The sequence below is a fragment of the Mauremys mutica genome, chromosome 10, assembly GCF_020497125.1.
Source record: "Mauremys mutica isolate MM-2020 ecotype Southern chromosome 10, ASM2049712v1, whole genome shotgun sequence".
Taxonomy (NCBI): Eukaryota; Metazoa; Chordata; order Testudines; family Geoemydidae; genus Mauremys; species Mauremys mutica.
This window is the reverse complement of record NC_059081.1, coordinates 57,416,077-57,442,420: the sequence shown is the minus strand read 5'-3', so window position 1 is coordinate 57,442,420 and position 26,344 is coordinate 57,416,077. Positions and strand designations below refer to the sequence as shown.

General features: G+C 41.7%; 2 protein-coding genes and 1 long non-coding RNA gene across 8 annotated transcripts; 2 read left to right on the top strand and 1 right to left on the bottom strand.

Moving 5' to 3' along the window:
- Window positions 1-12,193, top strand: LOC123378489. The gene is made up of 4 exons (XR_006582636.1): window positions 1-583; window positions 4,932-4,990; window positions 11,488-11,624; window positions 12,050-12,193. It is a non-coding gene; the product is annotated as an uncharacterized LOC123378489 (long non-coding RNA).
- On the bottom strand, window positions 1,113-16,024 carry NIF3L1 (NGG1 interacting factor 3 like 1). Of its 5 annotated transcripts, none has more exons than XM_045032347.1 (8): window positions 15,761-16,024; window positions 14,698-14,834; window positions 13,998-14,441; window positions 11,524-11,689; window positions 10,119-10,245; window positions 9,510-9,648; window positions 6,427-6,510; window positions 1,113-3,963 (listed from the first exon to the last, which is right to left on the bottom strand). In XM_045032347.1, exons 3-8 carry the CDS (start codon window positions 14,431-14,433, stop codon window positions 3,779-3,781), a joined length of 1,137 nt encoding a protein of 378 aa, XP_044888282.1. In that variant the 5' UTR covers window positions 14,434-14,441; window positions 14,698-14,834; window positions 15,761-16,024; the 3' UTR covers window positions 1,113-3,778. The 5 variants fall into 5 exon arrangements, with proteins under 5 accessions (XP_044888282.1, XP_044888277.1, XP_044888278.1 ...); XM_045032342.1 differs by having other exon boundaries at window positions 14,701-14,834; XM_045032343.1 differs by having other exon boundaries at window positions 14,701-14,834; window positions 15,765-16,024.
- PPIL3 (peptidylprolyl isomerase like 3) lies at window positions 15,446-26,344 on the top strand. Of its 2 annotated transcripts, none has more exons than XM_045032349.1 (7): window positions 15,446-15,567; window positions 16,284-16,329; window positions 17,980-18,054; window positions 19,465-19,558; window positions 20,303-20,370; window positions 20,881-20,999; window positions 25,932-26,344. In XM_045032349.1, exons 2-7 carry the CDS (start codon window positions 16,327-16,329, stop codon window positions 26,056-26,058), a joined length of 486 nt encoding a protein of 161 aa, XP_044888284.1. In that variant the 5' UTR covers window positions 15,446-15,567; window positions 16,284-16,326; the 3' UTR covers window positions 26,059-26,344. The 2 variants fall into 2 exon arrangements, with proteins under 2 accessions (XP_044888284.1, XP_044888283.1); XM_045032348.1 differs by lacking the exon at window positions 15,446-15,567 and adding an exon at window positions 15,648-15,889.

Here is a 26,344-nt window from a genome sequence, read left to right as displayed (position 1 = left end):
AGATTTGAAATTATCCTGTCCCTTGATTGGTCCTCTGGTCAGGTGTTCATCAGGTTACTGAGTTTGTTAACCCTTTACAGGTAAAAGAGACCTTAACCCTTAACTATCTGTTTATGACAGGCTAGAACTCAGAACTCCTGGTAGTGACTCCCATCTAAGCAGGGGAGGGAGGGACTTCTTTTTAGTGCCCATCACATACTCAGTCCAGTGCTTAGACCACTTGATACTCAGGTTACTATAGAACTGAAAACTGAACTGAATTCTATTTTGGAGGGACATAATTCAGTGCTGTACTCCACCCCTTATTATTAAAGATAGAGTTGGAACTATGTGCTTTCAGTGGAGTTAAGTATCAGCTGTTTTTTGCTAGATTTGAAACTCACTCGGACTAAGCACTGTGGTGCTGTAATACCCTTAACCTTTTAATTGATTCAGATTTTTTTATGTCAATGAATCAGAGGTGTCAGGAGTGAGGCAACCTTTTCAGACCAGCTGCATGGCTTCCTGGGATGATGTGCATTTCTGCTAACAGACAGGTGTTGGTCTGCAAGAGAGATTCTGTTCTTGCCTCATGTAGGCTCAGGTAAATTATCCCTGCAGTATGTCTAAATTTGAGCCTCAAAACAATTAAATGACTGCCTAAGCTGTGCATTAATTTCCTGACACTTAATGGCTGCCCATTAGTGCCTACTGCAATACAGAATTCATTTCTAGGTTTTTTGGGATCAATTCTGCACCCATTGACTTTATTAAAGTAGGAGTGGGTCCTTCATTCTGTCTTAATTCCCCTTCCTGCTTAGTGAATTGCATTCATAATGGTGATAAAACATTTGACTATCGGATACATCATAATGCATTTACTGTGTTGGTTGTAATTAGTATCATAGCTGATATTCCAGTTATGGTCAATTGTGTTCGTCCATATCGGGGTAGGCAACCTATGGCACGTGTGCCAGAGGCGAAACGCAAGCTGATTTTTCAGTGGCACTCACTGACTGGGTCCTGCCCACTGGTCCAGGGGGCTCTGCATTTTAATTTAATTTAAAATGAAGCTTCTTAAACATTTTTAAAACCTTGTTTACTTTATATACCAACAATAGTTTAGTTGTATATTATAGACTTTTAGAAAGAGACCTTCTAAAAATGTTAAAATGTATTACTGGCACGCGAAACCTTAAATTAGAGTGATAAATGAAGACTCGGCACATCACTTCTGAAAGGTTGCCGACTCCTGGTCTATATGACGAAGCTGAGCCTGCTGCAATACTGCATAAGGCAATAATTGTTTCATTTACCTAAAGAAAGTTCAGAAGAAAATAAACTCTAGCTTAGCCTCAGAAAACATTTTACTAATGATGAAATGAGTACTTTGGTTAGATGGCAGAGAATCTTTAACCACATGCTTCCACTTCTCTTTAAGTGAAGATTCCTGGCTAAATCCCTCACGTACCATGTATGCTCAAGGCTATGGATTCAGACTGCTCACAGGCACACTACAGTGGCCTAATACCAAGAATGGACTTCTAACCGCCGTGGGCTGGCAGGGCCTAGTGAACTAGATTGTGCAAGGTCTAGGCTTGAGGAAATTAACATTAAAGGGAACTGTACATAGACTGGGTCAGTGAAGTTTCTTCAGAGCTTCAAACAAAGGCAATGTGTATGACAACATTCAAACTATGTATGAGGAAGGTCCTGATTGGGTCTGTAAAACCACTGGCCCTGGGAGGGATGCTGTATTACAAGTGGAACACCTGCAGCTATTGTTGTGAAAGCAGGCACGTTGCACAGGGAAAGGTTAGTCTCGGATTTCCACTGAAAGTGCAGTAGGCACCTCTGCTGCCTTGTGAAGAGGGTCATGGTTTCCAATCACCCCTCTCTGCCTAGTTTGTAAAGTCTAGTGCTAGTGACCATCTTTTTGCTGCACTAAGCACTAGTCTCCATTTTCTGAGGACATTAAAATCATTCTGGCTTAGAGGGATCTGCAGCTGAGTTTAGATTCCAACTCCACTGCTCAGAAAATCACGTTTCACTATTCCTATGTATGAGAATTCTTGGGTAGGTGGCTTTTAAGGCCTGGGCTACACTAGCAGGAGGGTTCAAACTAAGATACGCAACTTCAGCTAAGGTACGCTATTTGTGTAGCTGAAGTTGAAGTATCTTAGTTTGACTTACCTAGCTGTCCTCAAGGCAGTGAGTCGACTGCCACGGCTCCCCTGTCGACTCCGCTTACTCCTCCTGCAGAGATGGAGTCCGGAAGTCGATTAGCGGAGCTATTTATCACATCCAGACAAGACGCGATAAATCGATCCCTGATACATCAATCTGGTGGGTAGTATAGATGTACCCTAAAAGTGTGAAAATAAGTGACCCGTATTTACCAGAACTGTTTCCATCTTCAGGGAAGTGGAATGAGCATAAGTCTCAGCTTCCTGCCACAGAAAGAAAGGGCAGCAGGATAGGCTCAGTGCTGGCTGGAGGCATTCACTCTTCATCTTCCCTACTGTCATGATACTGGGTGGTTTTAATTCAAAACCATACTACTGGACAGAGGATTCCACAAGAAAGCTCAATTGTCTTTTTTTTTTTTTTTAAAGGTGTTTAGCCTTCATGGTTGCTGAGATAAGCTTCAAAACATGAAGCAACTCCCTGGTAAAGGCTCAAACCAGCATGCAACCAGAACCTACATGTATTGATTAAAAAAAAAAACCCTCCAAACACTCCATTTCTTAGTGCGTAGGAATACAGTCTTCTACTCAGGTGGTATCTATTGATCCAGGCTTGAAGATCTATAAATCATTACGCACCTCCAAAACACACACCACTATATTTCTCCTATGCTCCCCTGACTGCTTCCTGATCCAATTCCTTACTCTCTCAAACAACTTTAACTCCAACAGGAGAGAGAGGATTATTTTTATTAAGTTCAGTCTCTTACATGCACTAAACAAGGATGTGTCCATTTTAATTTAAAGTCTTGGAAACTTTTTTAGTTTGAATATCAATATCTTCCTGCTTGTCTATAGTCCAAACATGGTAGCCCACAAGTCCAAACATGTGAAACCTGAACAGTTTCCTTTCATTTTCAAAGCTTTACTGAACTATAAAGTAAGTGCTCAACGTTTATGGTGAAAAACAGACATTACTTCAATGTAGGTAATCCTGCAGTGTTAGTAGCACAGGTAAAGAAATCTGCTTTCTAAAGATGAGACCAATTAAAACTGATACAATGAGGTTAAGGAAACAAGTTGGAATTTCCCAATTCTTGTGCATAGAAGAACCTTAATGCAACATCAAGGATTACATATTAGTACCAAATGCCAAAATCTTGTTCCACATTTTTATACAGTTTTGCTGTGCATTAGCAGTATTTAGAGTCAACGATCTGTAAATAGTTAATGAAATGTTAATAGGACCCCCTAAAATGTAAGTCACTTGTACTGATGATTAGGGACATATTCTAGTACTGGTGGGTCTATGAAACCAAGCTACATAGATTGATGACATCAAGCCTATATTATTCTTGCTGGATTACTCAGTTACAGTCTCATGATCCCATCCCTACTGAGTGCAGCAAGAAGTAATCTTCAGGAAATAGTTTGTCAGCCCAAAATTAACATTCTTTACCTGACAGATATTTTACCTCTCCCACACTTTGGGGAATGTATTGTACAGTTATTCTGGACTGTACCAGTTCAGAGCATCTTAATCAAATTTGCACTTGCATTAAGTCTGTGTGGGACACAAACTCTGGACTCCATGCTGTGACCCTTGCTTTCTTCTATACCATCTGAAGAGGGTCTCTGTCGCTCTCTGACACAATGATGGTGATCTTATTCTCTAAGTGTGTAGCCAGCATATCTCGCAACTCTGACAGAAAGCCTCGCTCAGTGTTACTGTGCTCACATAGAATCACACTTATCCCTTTGGCAACAGCATCCAGTACTTCATGGTGGGACATCTCTCCTGCCATAATGAGAAGAGATACCATGTAGATTAGCTATTTAGACCTGCATCATTTTGTAGTTCATTATAAGTAATGTATTTTAAAAGTCTCTGCTCTTGTGGAAGAGTAGTGCTGCAAAAATGCTATGTTATTCCACTTTCTAGAATACAGACCTATGGAAATATATTTCCCTCAAAAGGAGAAATGTGGTGCAGATTGTGATAGACTCCACCACTGTACAAGAGTGCTCTTTTTAAAGAATTAATGAATGTTAACTTTACAGAATTGTTTATTTTAAATGACCTCAAACACTCCATTACATAAAATTGAAGAGTATTTACCCCCCACAATCCCCACCTCTGCAGGAATTTTTGCTCTTACTATTTTTCTCTCACTTCCACTCAGTGGAGACATTTTTAAATTGACATTCTCAATAGTACACTAATAGTCTGATGTAGTTTTCTAACACATCTGCGCTTAGCACTAATAATTTAAACCTATTTTTTAAAATAAGTCTAACTTTCAGTGTGCTATGTAATCCATCTACAGGGAGGGCCCTCACTCCTAAAACACAGCTGCCAGCCTGGGGCAGCACCACCATTGTGTCTCTACCTCAGTTTCCCCTAGTGGACTTCAGTAAGTCCAGTGAGGCTTATGTATACTGAACAGTGCTCCTTCAGGGTCTAGTTTGTTTAACCTACAGCTGGAACTTTTGTACAAATTCCCCCCAGCATCTCTAGCTGGAGGAGGAAGGGGCTGAGTGAAGTGGAGTTGATGGACTAAGGTTATGTCCAGCAAGGCTCTCTTGACCCAGAACCCTCTTCTGGAGCCACAGCCTCTTATTAGCTGGGGGGAAGTTACCCTATGACACTATTCCAAGTGAGTCTGCGTTACCATGTAGTTCTTTGTCAACAATCATAGTTACATTTTAGCATTATACACAGTATTTTAGATTGTGTCATACAATGGCTGAAATTATCTTTCCCAGACACTATCCAGAGACCTCCTGAGGATTTAGCCAATGAGGAACTTTTTCTACCGCCACAGGTTAGAGCTTGAATTTACACAGCGTCTTTCAGACAGCAAGTATCCCACTGTACCTTTTAAAACAATATTAGCTACTGGAAGTGCAGTGGCTGTGCAAACACACCAGACAGTTTGCTTTTCACACAGCACTAGCTGTTAAAGGCTGTCTTGCTTATGTGATATAATTGCCTTTCTGTATATCTGCACAGCACCTACCACATTTTAGGCAGTAATGTAATACTAGCAGATGTTTTGAAATGTTTAGCTGAAAACTGTGTTAGAACAACGTGACATGTTCTACAAGGTGCATCTTTTGGTTTGGATTTTGTGCTGGGAGAGCCAGGTTGGGAAGAATGAAGGTGAGTTGCCCAGCCTTAGGAATGTGGAGCTACACACAGTCCAGAAGGTGGTGGCTTTCCAGGTTTACAAGTTAAAACTGAATAGCTGGATCTAATGGGAGGAAGATCTAGTTGTAACCTGAAGAGAGGAGAGGTTCCATATCCATCTGGCAGACTACAGAATCCTAACTTCTTCCACAACACCAATACACTGAGTCACCTACGTATCTCAGAGTGAACTGCTCACATATAGGAAGAACAGGTTTTAAGGATGTTGGAATTGAAGCTGGGAACCAGTGTGGCAGAAAGACATGATTTTTAAATTAGATACTTAAAATTAAACAAATACACAAAACCAACAAATGAACATCCAGCTAATGAAACATATGCCTAGCCTCACGCTGATCACTCTACTTCCCCCACTCTTCACTTTTCTTTTTAGGGTGGAAGCTCTTTGGGGTTGTAGACCATCATCTTCTCACATTTTGGGAGCTACTGCAATCTAGATTATAACCATCTCCTAAAGAAAAATGCTATGTTAAGAATCTTAGCATAGGATTGTTTTTACTATAGGTCTCTTCCTAGATTTAGTCCCTGAACTTTGCAATTAACTGCACCACGTGGACCTCCTTTTAAGTCAACGGGGCTCCATGCAGGCGTGCACCTATGTGCCTTCAATTGCAAGACTGGAGCCTTGTTTTTGCTATTTATTTCTTAAACTTAGTTATTTCAAAAGCCCATCTCATTTTATTCTTAATGATTAGAAAGATGTAGCCCAAAATTTTGTTAGACTTAAATTGTTTGCATGTATATACATCTAATACAAGCATCTGCACTATAATGGGATGACTGACAAATTCCACATGGACACTGGGCTACAATCTTGAACAGAAAGTCTCCTACATTTGACATTTTTATCGGGTTACCAGGTGGTCAGTCTAGCAATGGACCTGCATAGTTGCTTGTAGGATTTATTTGTTCTTTTAGTAACTAACTGATTCCTTGCCTTTTGCAATTATACCACATTCTTCTTTACAGCTGGATTCCTCAGCAACCAATCAGATTGCTCTTTCTAGTGACCATTTTATAAAGATAAGTACGGAACAAGAAGTCTCATACCAGTGAGATAGAGGTCGGCTTCCACACCCTGCAGGACACTGCTCCCAGAACCAGCACACACAGCAGCCACTTTCACTTTGGCTTCTGCAAGACAGCAAATGCCACAATTAAACTCCCTTTCTACCCCTCAGCCTTGATGCCAGCTTCAATACAGATAAATGCAGTGCTAACCCATGTCTTGGTCTTACATCCAATGGAAATTTGTTGGGTGCTGGGAGGGGATGTTAGTTTGGAGGAGGTATATGGGCCACTAACTTCTCTGGGAATGCAGCAAAAACCCATGGTCATTGTAAACTAGTGATGGATGGACAGCTCCTCCTCACTAGCAGGAACCTTCTCCAGTTGATGTGTGGAGAAGAGAGAAAATGTTTTCAGCACATTGCTACACAGTGGCTGGTTGTTGACCACTGCAGCTTAGTTTTCACCTGTTAAAGTGTCTTATTAGTAATGAATAAAATGATCTCATATGTATATGGTAAGAACAATTAATCTATTCCCCCATCACACACACCATGTTCAATTAAAACAAAACACGTTGGGTGACATAAGAATTTTCAAAATTTAACACTCCTGTGTATCACCTTATGAATAATCATCCAACTTCTGCTGACTTAAGTAGGAGTCCTAGGATTACAGTCTACGCCAGCAGTTTTCAAAGTGCAGGTTGCGACCCAGTACTGGGTCGCAGTATGTAAGACACTGGGTCACGGTGGCTCTGGTCAGCACTGCCGACTGGGCCGTTAAAAGTCCCATTGGTGGTGCTGCCCAGCTAAGGCAGGCTAGTTCCTACCTGTTCTGATGCCATGCTGCACCCCGGAAGAGGCCAGCAGCAGGTCCAGTTCCTAGGTGGGGGGCTACAGGACTCTGTGCACTGCCCCCACCTTGAGCACCGGCTCTGCACTCCCATTGGCCAGGAACCAGCCAATGGGAGCTCAGGGGGCGGTGCCTGTGGGCAAGAGCCATGCAGAGCCGGACCTGCTAATGGCCACTTCTGGGGTGCAGCGTGGTCCCAGGAGAGGCAGGAAGCCTGCCTCAGCATCCCTGCTGTGCTGTTGACTAGGAGCCGCATGAGGTAAGCCCGTGTCCCAATACCCTACCCCAGCCCTGAGCTCCTCCAAACCCAGAGCCCCTTCCTGCACCCACACCCTCTGCCCCAGGCTGGAGCTCCTCCCAAACCCTTCATCCCCAGCTCCACTAGGCCATGGGCATCAACAATTTTCTTTTACTGGGTTGCCAGAAAAGAATTTTGAAAACCACTGGTCTACAGAACACTGAACTAGGGGCTTTAAAACACTAAGCATGGTTTAGGAACACAGATGCTAATCTCAGTAGTTTTTTAATAACACTTGCCTTTCTCAGGGACAATACTAAGAATTAAGAACAAACTTTCTCAATTATTCAGTCTCACAAATTACCCTGATTGAAGGGAGGCAGTTAGGGTTTAGGACAGGTAATGACCAAGAGGACCTGAGTTGTATTCTAGGTTCTGCTACTGATTTGCTGTTTGACCTTGAGCAAGTCCCTTTCTCTGTACCTCAATTTCTCCTCCCACAAAACATGGATATTATAGGATAAGTATAAAATAAAACAAATGAAAGTTAGCTTAAGATTGGTTTAAAAAATAACATATTTGCTTTATAGTTTGTGGCTAGTAGGGAAAAGAAGGCTGTGAAAATGATTAGCATTACTTGTAGTGTGGAAAGGACCTATAGTTCCAAAAGTATCTAATAAAATAAAGAGCTGCAGTAACAAAACAAAACCAAACCTGTCTTTAAAAAAACCAAAACAAGCCCAAACCTTCCCACTGTTCTGCTGGTAAGCAAAGTGTGTCAGAGAAAATAAAAATGGAAAGGCCTGGGGAAAAAAAGGAGGATGTAAATTTTACCTAATTTAAAACTGAAAATGAGGGTAAATTGTCTCAAACTGGCTTTTAGCTAAAGTCAGTAATTGGCGATGACAAAGTCATTTGTTTGTGAAAGGGTAAAAAAGGAAATTCTTAAAGGGTTCATTGCTAATATCTGCCTGACCACACTGAAGACAACCAATATGGGTCTAAACAGCCCTGGGATTAGCCCGCTTGTAAGCATCTTAATCAAATGCTTAATGTTTTGTTACTATTTGGATGTAGTAAATTGCTTATTATTTAGGCTTTTTAGGCATCTTTAAAGCAATTGTATAAATATCATTTGGCCTTTGAATTTAATAAAATAATGTTATTTTAAAATAATGGTTAAATTAGTGTTTGGTGGTTTCCAATATCAATATTAATAACACCAGGAAATATGTATATATTTTGTATGGTGCTACACAAGTATACAGTATTCTTACTATTTCAAGTAGAAGTTAAATCTCAAATCATCATGTAAGAGATTCTAGAATATTACCTGCAAGGTGGCATTTCTGTGTTTGTCCCCCAAAGTCTTGGGAAAGACTCTATAACAGGAGGTGCTATTGTATAACTCACGGAAAAAGACAGCTCGTGCTGTTTGTATGCTCTCTCCCTCACAGTGATAACCAGAGTAACACAAAATTCACTGTTAAAATTCAGACTATATTAGAAAAGGAGTCTTCTAGAGAAAGGGTTGGCATCTTTTGGCATGCAGCTCATTAGCATAATTCGCTGGTGGGCTGCGAGACATTTTGTTTATGTTGACCATCCGCAGGCACGCCCCCCCCCCCCCCCCAGCAGCTCCCAGTGGCTGCGGGAAGTGGCAGGCAGCAGGGATGTGCTGGCTGCCGCTTCCCGCAGCTCCCACTGGCCAGGAACGGCGAACTGCAGCCACTGGGAGCTGCGTGGGGCCGTGCCTGCGGACGGTCAATGTAAACAAAATGTCTTGCGGCCTGCTAGCGGATTACCCTGATGGGCCCCATGCCAAAGGTTGCCGACCCCTGCTCTAGAATGTATGTAGTATAATTACTAAAACCAGTTCCCAGTTCTTCTTTAGACCCAGCTGGTACTAGGAAGCATATCAGTCCTACATGAGAGACCAGTAATAACCACTCCACACACACACCCCCACTCACTTCTTGTCTGGGGCACTAATTATAGTGGAAAAATCAAACACACTTGTGGACTTGTTTACCTAATGTCTTCCCCGTTCCCAGGGCCAGGCGTATGTAAGGCAGCCGTAGGTGGCTTTTGATTCGTTCAGTCAAGGCTGACAGGGAGACTGGCTCGCTCAGCGTGCATAGGCGTCCCATTCCAGTATGTGGAAGCAGAGGCTGCGTAGAAGTAGAAGTTTAAAAAATTACTGTGAATGTGCTCACTGCAGCTGTTCACATCACCTTTTACTCTAACAGGAACTGACATCTAGACACCACTGTGCTGAGTACAGGAGGATTAATTAAACATAGAAAGTCAGTTTCTGAGTGCTTTGCAAAAGAAAGATGCATAAGATATTCCAAAGGACTAGGTAACACATTGGCCACATCTACACTAAATACTGGTTGAAGTGCTACTGTAGGTCACATGAAAGCATTTACACTTTCTAAATCTGTGAAAATGGTTTTAAGTCCCTCAAGGTCAGTGTTAAAGCAAACTGATAGAGGCATCTCAAGGAAACATGCATTGCTGCTCCTAGTGCTGTTTCTGGACTGCGAGTAGAGGATTTCTGTTTCCAGGGCTATCAGCCTGGTGCCTTTCACAAGCAATAAATTCACAGAAAGAGAAAGGAGTATGTGAATTTTGTTACCTTCTGTAATAACATTATTTCAGTCTTGTGATAAAGGAGGCTGTTCCGTGACAATAATGCCACCACCTCCAGTAGTGCCTTCTGGGTGCAGTTCAAACTGACTCGTGTCTGCTCCTCACCTTCAGCCCTGAGAAATGACAACATTTTTGGTGTCTACTAAGAAAAAAGAATTTCATAATCTAGTTAATGGAATAACTATCCTTTCTATCATAGAAGAAAAAAAAAAGGAGACATGGTAACAGCCCAACACACTACTATAAAAGAAACATACAGCTTAAGGGGAATGAGGGAATTAAGCCATACTGTTCTCATCAAACTGAATGACAAAATTATTCCTCCATCTCTGCAATTGGACTGGTACCTGTAACTTCTTGAGTTACTAGCCATCCTTGAATCCCAGTTTGTACTTAATATTAAATTTAGACTTCGTGGAGCAAACTGAACACAATTCTGTCTGCCCAATGAAACACTATAGAAGGGTCACATGTTAATATAATATATATATATTTTAATATATATTGAGATATACCTATCTCATAGAACTGGAAGGGACCCTGAGGGGTCATTGAGTCCAGCCCCCTGCATTCACTAGTAGGACCAAATACTGATTTTGCCCCAGATCTCTAGGTGGCCCCCTCAAGAACTGAACTCACAACTCTGGGTTTAGCAGGCCAATGCTCAAACCACTGAGCTATCCCCCTACTCACCTGTTCTGTTTGATCTCTTAATGCCATTAGCATCCATGTTTAAAAAAATTTCCACAAAGGTTATTTTGGAATAGCAGATTGGAATTGCAACACTTGGTAATAAAAAGGGTTTCTTTAAAAGGAAAGCCCACCCATCTTGCTCAGTCAGTTCTTCTCACTCCAAATACATTGTGAAATGGATTTGAAAATGAGATTTTTAAGGTTTCCTTATGGCACTAAGACCACTTTTCAGCTTCCACCTGGAGGCAAAGTTCAGTTTCATACAAAAAGCTATTCCCACTACATCCACACACCAGTTGGCCCACACATTCTGCTGACACATTAACCATCTCATTATTATTGAGGTCACTGCACTTTAAGTTAAATAACTTCCCTCATTAAGTCCTGACACAGAAGGCTGTACCTGAGGAAGTCAGATTTACTATCAAATGCATCCAAAAGTCCACCAACTATGAACACAAAAACCAGTGCCTGAAGAATTCCCAGAGAAACTGATAATAGTTAAATAATCTCTATCTCCAGTTTAAAGGCCCACTATCCCACAATGGTAAAAACGTTCAATAAGAAATTATAACATCTTATCCAGACCTTAGATAGTCACCTGCATATTTTTTCCCATTATTGTAGTTTGTATCTTAAGAAGCACCTTTCCCTTTTCAAAGCAACAGAAGAAAACAACAGAGAGCCATGCACAGTACCTGGCAGGGAGAGTAATGAGAGATGAAATCTCTGGGATCCCTCGCATGCTGGATAGGATTGTCTCCAGGTGCTCAATATGGTCCACACTGAATTCCACTCGGTGAGTGCCCTCAGTTGGGTAGCTGGGAGCCATTGATGGGTGTAGTGGGACAGTGGTACAGACACCTGAGAAAACAACATGCAGTACAGAAATGTAATAGCTTTGCAAAATTGTACTGGTGCACTCAACCACAGCAGACTTTATTTTTGTGACAGGTGAATAAAATAGCATTATTTTTTTCCTTATTATCATCAACATCACTATGGACAATCAGATTTTGTTCTTGGGTTGGTAAATTGCCATAATTATTTTGCAAGGCTGGTTTATGATCAGACACAAGACTCAACTTATTTTTATGGTCTACAGTAACCTCTTCAACACCTTGATGATGATGATGATGATAATAATAGCATTTCTAGTGCTTTTAATCTAAAGATCTCAAGTGCTTTATAAAGTGGGTAAACACTATTATCCCCATTTCACAGATGAGGAAACTGAAGCACTGAGATGTGAAGTGACTTGTCCCAGGTCACAAAATGAGTCAATGGCAGAGAAAGAATTGGAACCCACTTCTCCTGACTCCAACAGTGGTCTCCCAAGCCATGCTGTCTCCAATGGACTGACTCTGTTTTAAGTATCTGTATGCTAATACTAACATATTATTTGCATTGTGTTGTGTTATTGTCTAGGGGCCACTGTGCTAAGTACTGTACAAACACAAAGATGTACTGTACAAACACCTGCCTCAGAGAGCCCACTACAGAAAATATAGTACCAGTGATTCCCGAACCATTTTTCAGTGTAAAGAATACAAATCTAGGAGGTTTCATGTAGCAAAAATACTGTATAAGTGGCTAGACTTTGCACTTTACAAAAGTTTGTCTATCTCCAAGAGCGCATCATACACATAGAACTCAATTGTAACTCTTTATAAAAACAGAAGAAAGTTATTTTTTTCTAACTTAAAATAAGGATTGCTGGGAGGGAGAAAGGAAGGGAGGGAGGGAGAATGATTTATTAAGTATCAATGGATGTGTTTCTTGTAATGTTCTTATACCCTAAACATATGAAAGGAACCACTCTTATTATCCAGGAGACACCAGAGCACATCCAGTGACTCACTCACTCATGCCCGTCACCCCAGTCGGGGTATGATCTGTGGCTTAAACTGTTGTAGTCAAGTTACACACCAAATGTGCTCAAATGGTTCTGTTCTCATACACTTGATAATAGAACTACAGAAATTACAGATGGAAAAGACCAATAAGGCTCATCCCCCAGAGGCTGGTGCAGGACTGCTCCTTACAATATATTTTTCTAGTACTTTTTCTAGTCTAGTGTTAAATGTCAGCATACTTGCCTCTGGGTACTGGTTGGAGTGCCTTATGGAGACCCATTTGGCCAATTAAATAACACCTACCATTCATGAGCATGTGGAACACTTTGCCTTTTAGTTCCAATCACGTAACCTCTCTGTGATAACTATAGCAATTGCTTACAGTTGCTTGGTAGGAAGACAGTCTCATGGTCAAGGCACTGAACTAAGACTCAGAAAACCTAGGTTCAGTTCTCACTTCACAGGCTTCCTGCATATTTATAGATTCCAAGGCCAGAAGGGACCATTGAGATCATCTAGTCTCCTACATAACACAGGCCATAAAACCTCCCTTATGTAGCTCCTAGAATGTATCTTTTAGAAAAACATCCAGTCTTGATTTAAAAATTGTTAGAGATGGAGAATCCACTACAACCCTTCATCAATTTTTTCCAATGGTTAATTACTCTTCCTGTGGGGAAAAAAATGCATTTCCAGTTTGATCTTGGACAAGTCACAATCTGTCCTGGGCCTCAGTTCCATAATATTTCCCTATGACCCAGACATGCTGCAAGGATGAAATCCATCAATGGTTCAGAGGTGCTCAGATACCATGTGATGAGGGTCACATAAATAAAAGTATTAAAGAATGTATACATATTTAGCTGACAGTGAAATATACATGTTGTCCTTTTTGGGTGAAAAAACAAGTACTTCATCATGAGCTCCCATCTTTTCACTAAGGTGGAAACAAGGATGAGATCCAAGATTATGTGATCAACCAGTGGTCCACAGACTAGTTTGGAAATTCTGCCTTAAAAGTTCTCTCTCAGGTCAGAGCCGAGTCATATTTATCATGCAATGTGGGAAAGCTTACTCTGTGGATAAATAAGAGACTTAATTTATGAACTTTGTTTCTAGAACTATCTGGAACTTTTTACCAACATATGATTATTTAGATTACTTTAAAATTATGAAAAAACACCCTTTTTAAAAAATAAACTCAAATCATGCATATAAGCACACAGGAAAATTGATAAAGACATTCCTCATAGACTTACACTGTATTGATAAAGAGTAATTTAAATTGAATATCAGTTAAAAAAGGGGTATCTCACCAAGTCCTTTGGCTAGCCAGTTATTGACTCCATGAGGTATGGCATCATATGCTGTGTGTGGAGAGTAAATGCCAACTCTGTGTTCCAAAGCCCGGATCACAAGACGCTCTTTCCAGGTTTTCCATGTTATGCGCTTGAGTGCTCGGAATATGGGTGGGTGGTAAGAGAGGATAAGATCTGCCTTCTTCTGCAATGCCTCCTGCATTACTTCCTCTGTAAGGTCATTAGTTAGGAAGAGTGTGCTCACAGTATGGGGTGGGCTCGGTTCTACCAGTAATCCTACATTGTCCCAGCTTTCAGCCAGAGAGAGTGAAGCAAAGTCATTCAAGGAGGAAACTAGAGCTTTTAGATCCATGAAGGAGCGTGAAGGCAAGACAAGCAAAGGTTGGATGCACTGGAGAGGTCGGCGAATCAGGTGCACACAGGACAGCAGCATGCATATATCTAAAGAGGCAAAACATAATTAGGGATATTGGGGGATAGGGAAGAAGTTTAAGATAATTCTAAGTTAAACACCAATATCTGAGCATTCAGACTGGACAATGTCCAGCCCAGGTATGAAAACACCTCCACTTGGGCATCACATTCAATATTTTTCAACAGAGATGGCAATAGAGGTGGTTTTGGAACAAACTGATAAATTAAAGTGGTAAGTCACCAGGGCCAAATGGTATTCACCCAAGAGTTCTGAAGGAACTACTACCTGTGGTATGTAACCTATCCGATCGCTTAAATCAGCCTCTGTACCAGATGACTGGAGGATGCCAAGGGCGCAGAGGCGATCCTGGGAATTAGAGGCTGGTAAGCCTAACTGTAGTACCAGGCAAACTGTTGAAACTGTAGTAAAGAACAGAATTATCAGACACATAGATGAACATGATATGTTGGGGACAGGTCAACACGGCTTTTGATCAGACTGTAACTGCAACAAGAACTGCTAGCCACAGGGGGGAAGAAAATGTGACATTCTTTGCTCTCCAACACTGATGAATGCTGCATGTGAGATAGAGGTAGATGGTAATAAAAACTCTTATAGAAGCAACCAGGGCTGACTTTAAACATATGCAACACAACAGAACTTGGGATCCTGAGCTTTTGTGGTCTTGCGCAGACTTAAATAACAAGTCATGGGCAGAACAATCCTTCTCTCAGCTCAATGTCTTTGAAAATCTTAAGGCTGACTTTGCAAACCCCATCATAAAGACAGACTTTTATTTCATCTTCTAGTGTTGGAACTAGTCTTCCTTCCTCTACTTTCACACTCCTTTAACACAGGGGTTAGCAGCACCATGGTACCCTGCTGAACTACTGTTTCAGGCTCTCTGCAGCCTGAGGAAGATGGGCAGGCTCGGGCATATTCCCATGGTTTTGCTGCACACCCATAAGGGCTATAAAAGCTAACTGATCTAGCAACACTGGTTAGGTAGGTAGGACAAGCTGTGGCCCTGCCACCGTAGGGAAGCCACTGGCGGGCCTGGGGAGCCAGGGTTACTCTAGGGAGCAGAGCCAGGGAAGAAGCTTTGACAGAGAGTGGCTTCCGCCCCTGCCCCAGGCTAGGGAGCCTGCTCGGGTCAGTTTGTTCAATGGAACATTTGCAGCCCGGGTGCCACGGGGAAGGGCGCTATGACCCACCCCCGGAGCCAGCCCGGCCGCGCTGACAGCCCTCACTTGGGGCAGCGTCAGCGCCTCTGTCCGCGAGCGGGCGCCTCGGGCAGGCACGTCCCCTGCCAGGCGGGGCAGCGGGGACAGCGCCGGGCACTCACCTACCTCGGCCCGGCCGGGACTGGCGGTGCCTCACGGAAAAGCGCCCCCGCCCCGCGCAGGGCCTGGTCCGTCTGGGAAGCGGCCCCTTCCGCTGGGCCGGCGGGGCCTGCCGCGAGCGCGGGAAGCAGGTGAGCGGGCGGCTGCGGAGCTCGGGGCTGGGCCCCTCCTTGCCCCCGGGGCGCCACTTCCCCTGCAGCGGCCCCTCAGCTGGGCTGACCAGCTCCTGCCCCGGGCCCGGGCCGAGCGGCGGGGCCTGCGAGGCTCGGCGGGGTCGGGACGGGAGGCTCTGGGGCGCAGCCCCGTAGAGCCTCGTTACGGGCTTGGCCCCCCTGCCCAGCCCTCGCTCTCAGGCTGAGATATATATAATAATATACATAAAATGCTTATGAAGAGGTTGATATGAACACTACTGTAAAATCCATAGTGCAATCACTTGTGTAATTTAATTGACCACATACATTTTTTTAGAATTTTTAAAGGAGGTGGTGAAGAAAAACTAAAATAAACGTGTTTTCTTTGCAGGAAACCATCTGACCTGTCTGCATTGGACTCCTGACAAAAAGTCATGGTGAGACAGGCAGTTTTTAGATATATTTTTAAATTTTGTGACTCTAGCATTGAGAACTGAACTGCAGCTCTGCATCCCAAATAATCCCACAAGTTAGTTTATTGTAAAGAATTTGTGATGTAAAGCTCAGCTACCCATTTAATTGATTTCTGTCCAGTGGGCCATGGAAAAGGGAATATGTCAGTTTTACTATTTCATGAGATTAGGTAGGTAGTGCATTAGCTTTCTACTGCTAGAGCTCTAAATTCAAATTCTGGTTTGGATAATCATTTTGGTCATCTCATTTGGTCTCTGTTCCCACATAAAAATGTGTTAAGGGTGTAAATACATATCTGTGGTCTGAGTACATACCTTTTAAGAATGTTAGAGTTTAAAAAATGAAAAAAATTAAAACCCAAGAAATGAAATGTAAGGTTGCATTTCTCAAACAAGATAGATACACAAACTTCTTTTATTGTGGCTCCATAGAGATCCCAGCCAATTGTCTTCCCTTCTTTCTATGTAAGGTATGGAAAAAATGCACCACAGAACATTGGTTTTGCAATTTTTTCTGTACATTATGTCTCTACTAGTAAGTGTGATGCTTTGTCACCACATTAATATAGTTCTTTCAATGTAAGTGCTGTGATTTTGTGATCTGGGTGAAGAGAGGAATGATAGCTTTGTGTGTAACACTTGGATAACTAGCACACCCATCTGTCTGAAAACTGATGTATCCCATTGCTTATTTTCAAAAACCCAATCAACATTCCCTCTCATATACACAAAATACATTATGAATAATCCAGAGCACAGACTGACTCATGTGAGTGACACTACTGATTTGTTTTTATTTTTTTCCCCTTTCAACTGAATACTTCACATCATTTACTAATCCTTGAGAAGAAAATTGTGCTTTGCAGCCACCATCTTTCTGAGGGAGGACTATATAGGACACTTGTGCAGCCCATCCGTGCTAACTCAACCAGAAAGATTGCAAGTCAGTGACATGAGGCACTTGTTCCTTCCTACTATAGACTGACTGAGTGCATTACTACCATCTCATAGAATGAAACTGGGAGGAACTTGGGTCTCTAGCATGGCTGTGCCAAGATATGACTGACTAGGCTATTTTTTCTGTCATCTTTGAGCTGTGTGTGTTGGTCTGGTTCACAGAGATGAAAAAATATATGCAGCTGAGCTTTGTTATTACTCTGAAGAATACCTTGTTAGTTCATTTTAATTATGGGCCTTATTCACATGAGGTCCAATCTCTTCTTGTTGACTTCACTGGGGATGAGAGCAGGTCCATGGGGCAATCTCACTCCTCAGAGTGATGCTTGGCGACAGCACGAGAAAAGCTCTGAGCATTAATCTTTTATACTTGTTCCCAGTTTTACTGACAACTTTTTTTTTTAACTAGCTTCTGGATGCAGTTCAGCTTTTTTGAGTCTATGAGATCCCATGCATATGGGCTCAGGGAATTCACTTAATTTAGGAACAAATCCAGATTTTGGTCTCCATCTTAACTTCACATACACAGACAGTTAGCTGGAAATGGAAATGCATTTATATTCCCAGGGTGACTAGTGAATAGAGCAGAGTTAGTAGCTCTCAGTCTTTGATTTTGAGTCAAAATTCTGGTTTAATTTTTCTTTCCTTCACCCTCAGGCTGTCACACTGCACACTGATGTGGGAGATATTAAAATAGAGATATTCTGTGAGCGAACACCTAAGGCCTGTGAAGTGAGTAATATGACAAGACTGGGACTGTTTAGTATTGAGAGGAGACAAATAAGATGGGACATGATAGAAACAAAATAATGAATGGCATAGAGAAAGTAAATTTGGGATGTTTCCATTTATCCTTTTGCATCATATGAGAACATTCAGTGAATGTGAAAAGGAACAAATATAAAACTTATACCGTGATAACTTTTCATACAGTGCATAATTAATCTGTGGAATTCATTACCATAAGATATCATTAAAGCCAAGAGTTTAGTAAGATTAGACATTTACATGGGAAATGAAAACACTATTATGTTAGACAGGATACAAATGTATAAAAGATGTAAACCTTCATGCTTCTAGGCATAAGATAACCACTGTCAAGGATTAGGAAGAAAACTCCTCTATGGGCAAATTATTCCATAATTGCTCATGATGGGGCTTCTTGTACCTTCTTCTTTAGCATCTAATACTGGCCATTACCAGAGATGGGATACCAGACTAGATGGACCAGCGGGAGACTAGTGTAGGACCCTGCAGTGGGACCAGGATCCCATGAGTCCCACAGGACCCGCTGCCATAATAACAGGAGCGGGATTAAAAATAGTCTCTAATATGGCATTTTTTTATGTTCCTAATTATGGCCCTGAACCCAAAAATATTTACACTTGCTTAATTTTAAGCAGCAAGAGTAGTTCAGTTGACTTCAATTAGACTATTCACAACTTCTAGAGTTAAGTATGCACATAGGCTCCTATTCTGCAAAGATTTATCTATGAAAAAGGTTTATAGAACCCTCTATCTAACTCAGCTTCCTAACAAGTGACTCCACTTTGTAACGTTCTGTTACCAGTGTACATGGAAGAATAAAAAAGATAAAATGAATTCAAAAACAAAAGGGAAGAGAGAGGAAAAAAAATTGTCCATCTTACCTTTTTTCTGGGTTGGGTTTCCCCCGCCCCCCCCCCCAAAAAAAAAACCAACCAAAAACTTTGCCTTTTACTAAATTAGTCTTGAGCAGTCCCTGTCTGAATATAAATAAAACACTGGACTATACAGAGGAGTGTTTTTTCATGTAATATGACCAACTATTTGTATCCATTAGATATTTTTTCCCCTCTATATAGTATATCTAGGAAACCACCAATCCTTATGCATTGGTTTTGGTGTAAAAGATTTCAGTCTACTTTTTATTGTTACTGGCACAGTTTGTATTTTTGGTAAGTCTTTGAGGAGGAAGGGAGAGGTAATGAGGGATCATGGAGAAGTGATAGCATAGTATGCTCACAATACAAACCAAAGCTGGAAGGGTTAATTTTAATCCTGTCACCCTTGAGCATTCCTCTCAGAATAACATAATGTGTCCAGCACAGAACATGTTACTTCTGGACTGCTTCTTAATGAGCATTCTTGCTCTTCCCATAGAACTTCCTGGCTCTTTGTGCTAGTAACTACTACAATGGCTGCATATTTCACCGGAATATCAAAGGATTCATGGTGCAGACGGGGGATCCAACAGGTAAATCCTTCCATCAATGTCTGGTATATTGAGCCCTTTTTCAAAGGTGGGAGACAAGGTAAGTAACACAATGCTGTAATGATGAGAGAGACTTTCATGATCTGGGTACTTTTCTATGGAAAGATTTCAGAGAAGTTGCTATTCACTCTGGATTTAAAATATTAATATTAGTCATAAGCTAATTACATCTTCAACTCACTGTACAAATTTTAATCCTCTCAATCAACATTCTGTGCCTAGTATTATCTCCATGATCATTTGCCATGATTTGATAGCTAATCAGTGGGAGATCCAGCATTTGAATGCAGAGATTCCTGTTTTCCATGCTTGTGACCAGGTCACATTACCTCTGAACACTGTCTGTGTAGCATTTAGGACTATGAACTAGAAAGTGTCTGCTATTTAAAGGAAAGACTTGTTCACTTCTATTGCTGTTTGCCATCATATTGATTTGAATTTGGGAATATCTCAGTCTCTTGTTCTCCTGCTCTAAGTTATTATTTATTTAAATTGCAGTAGCATCCATATGTCCCAATTGGGATCAGGTCCTTGTTGTTTGTACAGCACCTAACACACACATGAAAACCTGATTCCCTGCCTCAGGCAGCTTACAGTCTGTCTAGAGTTTTAACTGTAACTTAAGATACCAATATTCTGGTTCAAATTTTTCTGAAAACGACTGTGATTGGAGATTCTTTCTCAACCCTGAGAAAAAAGTAATCCCTCCCTGTCACTATTCCTCAGGCTCTGGGAAAGGAGGTAACAGCATTTGGGGCAGGAAATTTGAAGATGAATACAGTGAACACCTAAAGGTATTTCTGTGCTCTTCAATATACTTTTGTTGTTTCTTCACATTTTATTCATTTTCAAGAGCAAGAGATGATCAACATTGTGTAGTACTGGGATTAAATAACGTTTTTGACAATATCTTAAAGTCCATGCCCACAGTAAGAGAATGGGAGGCTTGCTATTGAAGTGGGATACTGGAGAGTTTCAGTAGTTTGGGGAATTTAGAATTTGAGGTGCTTCTCTCTGTGGAGGGTGAGATGGGGAAGTTTTGTATTGGTCTGAGGTGTTTGTCACGCATCCTTGGGGTGGGGTGGCAAAGGGAGGCATTTGACGTGGCAGAGTCAGATCTGAGAGGCTAGTTGCGGATCATGAAGGAGGGTTTTGGCACCTGGGAGGGAGTCAGATTTTGTTGTATATTTTAATAAAGATTGGGAGTCGGAATGCTAGGTAACTAAGCCCTGGCTGTTGGCGGCAGTCATGCATTCACAGAATACGTATGTATGCATTTTCTTCCCTTTCTACCTCTCTTTCAGCACAGTGTCCGCGGTGTCGTTTCCATGGCAAACAATGGCCCAAACACCAATGGATCTCAGTTCTTCATTACATATGGCAAACAGCCACACCTAGATATGAAGTATACTGTCTTTGGGAAGTAAGTGACCCAGCAGTGTGCCTCCTCATGATACAGTGTGAAGGGCAAGGATACATCAGGGCAACTGTAGTGGAAACCTATAGTCCTTTTTACAGCAGAAACCTGTAAAAGGCTTGGCTACATAAGTGTGAACTGTGACTGACTTCTTTAGATACTACATAAGGTGGTTGTTCTGTATTTTAAAAGACACAAACAAAGTATTTTTCACTTTTAATCATAATTGCCCCTTTAAAATAGCTGAATATCTTTATCACCCAGGCACACACTAGTTTATTATGTAGAATTGTTCCTGGACACAGCCAGTGAGAGTCTCTGGATGTAGAAATTACAGAATGAAGTAACCCTACCACAAGTCAGTATTTTATGAAATGTGCTGCAATTAATTTTTCATGGAAAATGTTTATAAATTATAGCATTACAAATGTGTAGCCTGATCTGCAAATCCCTTTCTCTCACAATTAGTCACACTGAATTAAATGGAATTGCTTGTAGGATTGGACCTCTAATTATTTTTCTTGTCTTGTGTTGTGCAATGAGGATCCGAATGGCATATTTTTGGTACCCCGTGTGTGCTTTACCAGCTACACTGTAAGTCCAATTATACTGCTATTGGGCTTATTTTAGCTTCTGAGAGACAACGTACATGTTGATGGCCCCAAGAGAACTCAGAAGTCAGAGATTTAAACTAGCTTACTAAAACAGAAACTTTCCTTTAAAATATGTATCAAAGAGTTGCTTTCCACGGAATCTGACACTCAGGTTGAACAGAAAAAGGAAAAAAAAACTGTGAATTAATGTTGGTCCTGTTAGTGAGTGCTAGGGGGCTACTGGCATATATTTCTTTGGGGAAAGAGCATTGATATGCGTGGCATTCTGGGGGATGAAACTTTAAAGAATTACAAGGACTATATATACAAATTGAAAAGAAAAAAGTAGGTCCAACTTGGGGCCTGTTAGTATTGATGGTGTCTTTGTAAGTTTCTCTCTTTTGGTTGTAGCATTTCCCTCTTTGGTCACCACTACAATTTTGCATACCAGTCCTCCTTTTTATTTTAAAGGGAGATGAAACTGTTAGGAGAAACACTGCTTTATCTCCCTTTGCATTTAAAATTGCTCAACTGATGGAAGTCTCATACTGCTTCAGTTGCTTTTTCTACATAATCAGAACAGATAGAGACTACTATTTTGGGGGAGTGGGGTGGGGGGTTGGCTCCCTTTATGTAATATTTAAATCATGAGTTTTCCTAGTGACTTAGTGCTCCAAACATTTTTTCTAATCACATCACCTCCTTAAACACACACAAAAACAAGTCCCTAAAGGGCACACATGCTTCAAGGTGGCTTTGGCACTGTGGTTGGCAAGGGCACATGTCATGCCTTCCAAGGTCCTTCTCTCCTCCCTCCCCCCCGCCCCCCTAAAAAAAATACTGTTACCATTGCTTAGTGAGAGGGAGTTACTTGGAAATGACCAACTTAAAACAACAACAACAACAAAACCTAAAGGGTGGATTTGTTTTACCAGATTGCCCCAATAGGCATCATACTCATACTAGTCAACACTGGCTGCAGTTTTACAGCACACTGAGCAATCATGGTAAGCTAGAGCTCTTTATCAAAGTGATGGAAAGACTGGGTAATAACGGCCGTGGAAAAAGTATGGGTGCTATAGTGATCTCATCTTCATTTAGTTTTTAGCTTTGTCTTAGTCAAATTAGATAAACTCAGCAGATAGTTTCTAAATAGACAACAGAGATGTTAAAGGTACAGACTCATCCTGAAATAAAGTTAATTTAGAAAAGGAAATTAAAAGCAATTTCAGGTACTACTTGCGCCTGTTAATTGTTGTGGAATTTATCATCATATTTTCCTATTTTAAAAAATGATTTCTGTTCCCTGTTTGCTCTGTGAACGACCCACACAAACTGGTGAAGCTGACTGACAAATATGGCAGGCGACCAGCTTGGCGTAACAGTGAAATTGTTGCTGATCTTAAAAACAAAAAAGAAGCTTACAAGAAGTGGAAGATTGGACAAATGACCAGGGAGGAGTATAAAAATATTGCTTGGGCATGCAGGAGTGAAATCAGAAAGGCTAAATCACACTTGGAGTTGCAGCTAGCAAGGGATGTTCAGAGTAACAAGAAGGGTTTCTACAGGTATGTTAGCAACCAAAAGGTGGTCAGGGAAAGTGTGGTCCCCTTACTGAATGGGGGAGGCAAACTAGTGACAGAGGATGTGGAAAAAGCTAATGTACTCAATGTTTTTTTTTGGCCTCTGTTTTCATGAACAAGGTCAGCTCCCAGAATACTGCACTGGGCAGCACAGTATGGGGAGGAGGTGACCAGCCCTCTGTGGAGAAGGAAGTGGTTCAGGACTATTTAGAAAAGCTGGACGAACACAAGTCCATGGAGACAGATGCACTGCATCCAAGGGTGCTAAAGGAGTTGGTGGATGTGGCCATTATCTTTGAAAACTCATGGCGATCGGGGGAGGTCCTGGATGACTGAGAAAAGGCTAATGTAGTGCCCATCTTTTGAAAAGGGAGGAAAGAGGATCTGGGAAACTACAGGCCAGTCAGCCTCACCTCAGTCCCTGGAAAAATCATGGAGCAGGTCCTCAAGGAATCAATTTTGAAGCACTTTGAGGAGAAAAAAGTGATCAGGAACAGTCAGCATGGATTCACCAAGGGCAAGTTATGCCTGACTAACCTAATTGCCTTCTATGAGGAGATAACTGGCTCTGTGGATGAGGGGAAAGCAATGGATGTGTTATTCCTTGACTTTAGCAAATCTTTTGATACGGTCTCCCACAGTATTCTTGCCAGCAAGTTAAAGAAGTATGGGCTGGATGAATGGACTATCAGGTGGATAGAATGCTGGCTAGATCATCGTACTCAACGGGTAGTGATCAATGGATTCATGTCTAGTTGGCAGCCGGTATCAAGCGGAGTGCCCCAAGGGTTGGTCCTGGGGCCGTTTTTTTTCAATATCTTCATTAATGATCTGGAGGATGGCATGGATTGCACTCTCAGCAAGTTTGCAGATGACACTAAACTGGTAGGATACGCTGGCGGGTAGGGATAGGATACAGAGGGACCTAGACAAATTAGAGGATTGGGCCAAAAGAAATCTGATGAGGTTCAACAAGGACAAGTGCAGAGTCCTGCACTTAGGACGGAAGAATCCCATGCACTGCTGCAGACTAGGGACCGAGTGGCTGGGCAGCAGTTCTGCAGAAAAGCACCTAGGAGTTTCAGTGGACAAGAAGCTGGATATGAGTCAACAGTGTTCCCTTGTTGCCAAGAAGGCTAACAGCATTTTGGGTTGTATAAGTAGGAGCATTGCCAGCAGATCAAGGGACATGATCATTCCCCTCTATTTGGCATTGGTGAGGCCTCATCTGGAGTACTGTGTCCAGTTTTGAACCCCACACTACAAGAAGGATGTGGAAAAATTGGAAAGAGTCCAGCGGAAGGCAACAAAAATGATTAGGTGGCTGGAGCACATGACTTATGAGGAAAGGCTGAGGGAACTGGGATTATTTAGTTTGCGGAAGAGAAGAATGAGGGGGGATTTGATAGCTGCTTTCAACTACCTGAAAGGGGGTTCCAAAGAGGATGGATCTAAACTGTTCTCAGTGGTAACAGATGACAGGACAAGGAGTAATGGTCTCAAGTTGCAGTGGGGGAGGTTTAGGTTGGATATTAGGAAAAACTTTTTCACTAGGAGGGTGGTGAAGCACTGGAATGGGTTACTTAGGGAGGTGGTGGAATCTCCTTCCTTAGAGGTTTTTAAGATCAGGCTTGACAAAGCCCTGGCTGGGATGATTTAGTTGGGGATTGGTCCTGCTTTGAGCAGGGGGTTGGACTAGATGACCTCCTGAGGTCCCTTCCAACCCTGATATTCTATGACTATACAGGGGATATTACACAAAGTAAGGCCAAGTGCACAAAATAAACTTCCAGCATTGAAATCAATATTTTTTCCTCTGATCTTTCAGTTATAGTCATCTACGCATAGGTGTTACTTTTTTACCTACTGTTGTAACAAGTATCACAGAGAAACATGGTTTTTATATTGATGTTGTCCTTATAGTGTTTCCTTACCTCTTTCTCAGATGGTCAGAGTAACAGTTGTTTAAAAAGTTATAAGGTGTCTATTAGTGTTCAGTTGCTTTCTCATGCCACCTTTCCAGCTTGGACAAAAACCCAGAAGTATAAACTCTACCTCTAAATTTATCCCGCAGTAAATCAGTATCTAGGATGTCCCAGAGCTATCAGATTTATATGGTCAGTAGTGGTTCTGTTAGTACCACTCCTGCCTCTGTGTCAGAACATTATTGATTAGAATCTGTCATCTGGGGACTGATTCCCCAGTCAGAGGACATGAGTAATATCCCAGTGAAGTCCAGTTTGATGAGTATCTTGCCAGTGTAGTTTTAAATGCTATGATCAGTCTGACCAACCTCTTAGGAATCCTGTCAGGCACTTTATAGCTATGGAGTGAAAGGGTTGGGATGAACTGTGATATCGCAAAGTCAGTGGGAGTTACTTGTACCCGGTTTGTGGGGAGGAAAAATCATAACCCAGTTTGGGTGTCATAGTAAGTGCTGGCAGGGGAGGGCAAAGGAACATGCTGTCCTTTAAATGGAACATTAGATCTCTCTGGGTACCCAAGTGGAAATTAAAAGGACTGTGGCACCTTCCCAAGAGTCATATGTGGCCACTCAAAATTCTCTTTCACAATAGATTATTATGTCGAAGGGACATTAAACTACTAGTAAACTCATACTGACTATCTTACTTCCTTACTCAGTCCTTGCATTGCAGGTACCTTAATTCACTGTAAAGTGCTTTGGAGTACCGAGACTATGAAAAGAAAAGTGGGCCTTTCATTACAAGAGAATTCTCATGATTGTTCTGCTTTCTTTCCAGGGTAATTGATGGTCTGGAGACCCTAGATGAGCTGGAGAAGCTCCCGGTGAATGAGAAAACCTACCGACCTCTTAACGATGTTCACATTAAGGATGTCACAATTCATGCCAACCCTTTGGCTTCATAGACATAAAGTGCCTGGACAGATTCCTGAGAAGCTGGTCAGACTGACTGCTAATCATAGTGTTGAAGTGACACTAAAAAGATGTCAATTTGGATCAGACCTTTACAGCTTGAATCCAGGACTTTCAGGAGCTGACAGCATCAGGCAGGATACAAAGGGGAGCCTCAAACTGGCTTTTCTAGTTCTAGCTATTCCAGACAATCTGCCAAGGCTCTGATTGTGAACTTTAGTTTACTTTTTGTACATGTAAGATAAAGGGGAAAGAATCTTTTTAAAAATATTTTTTCAA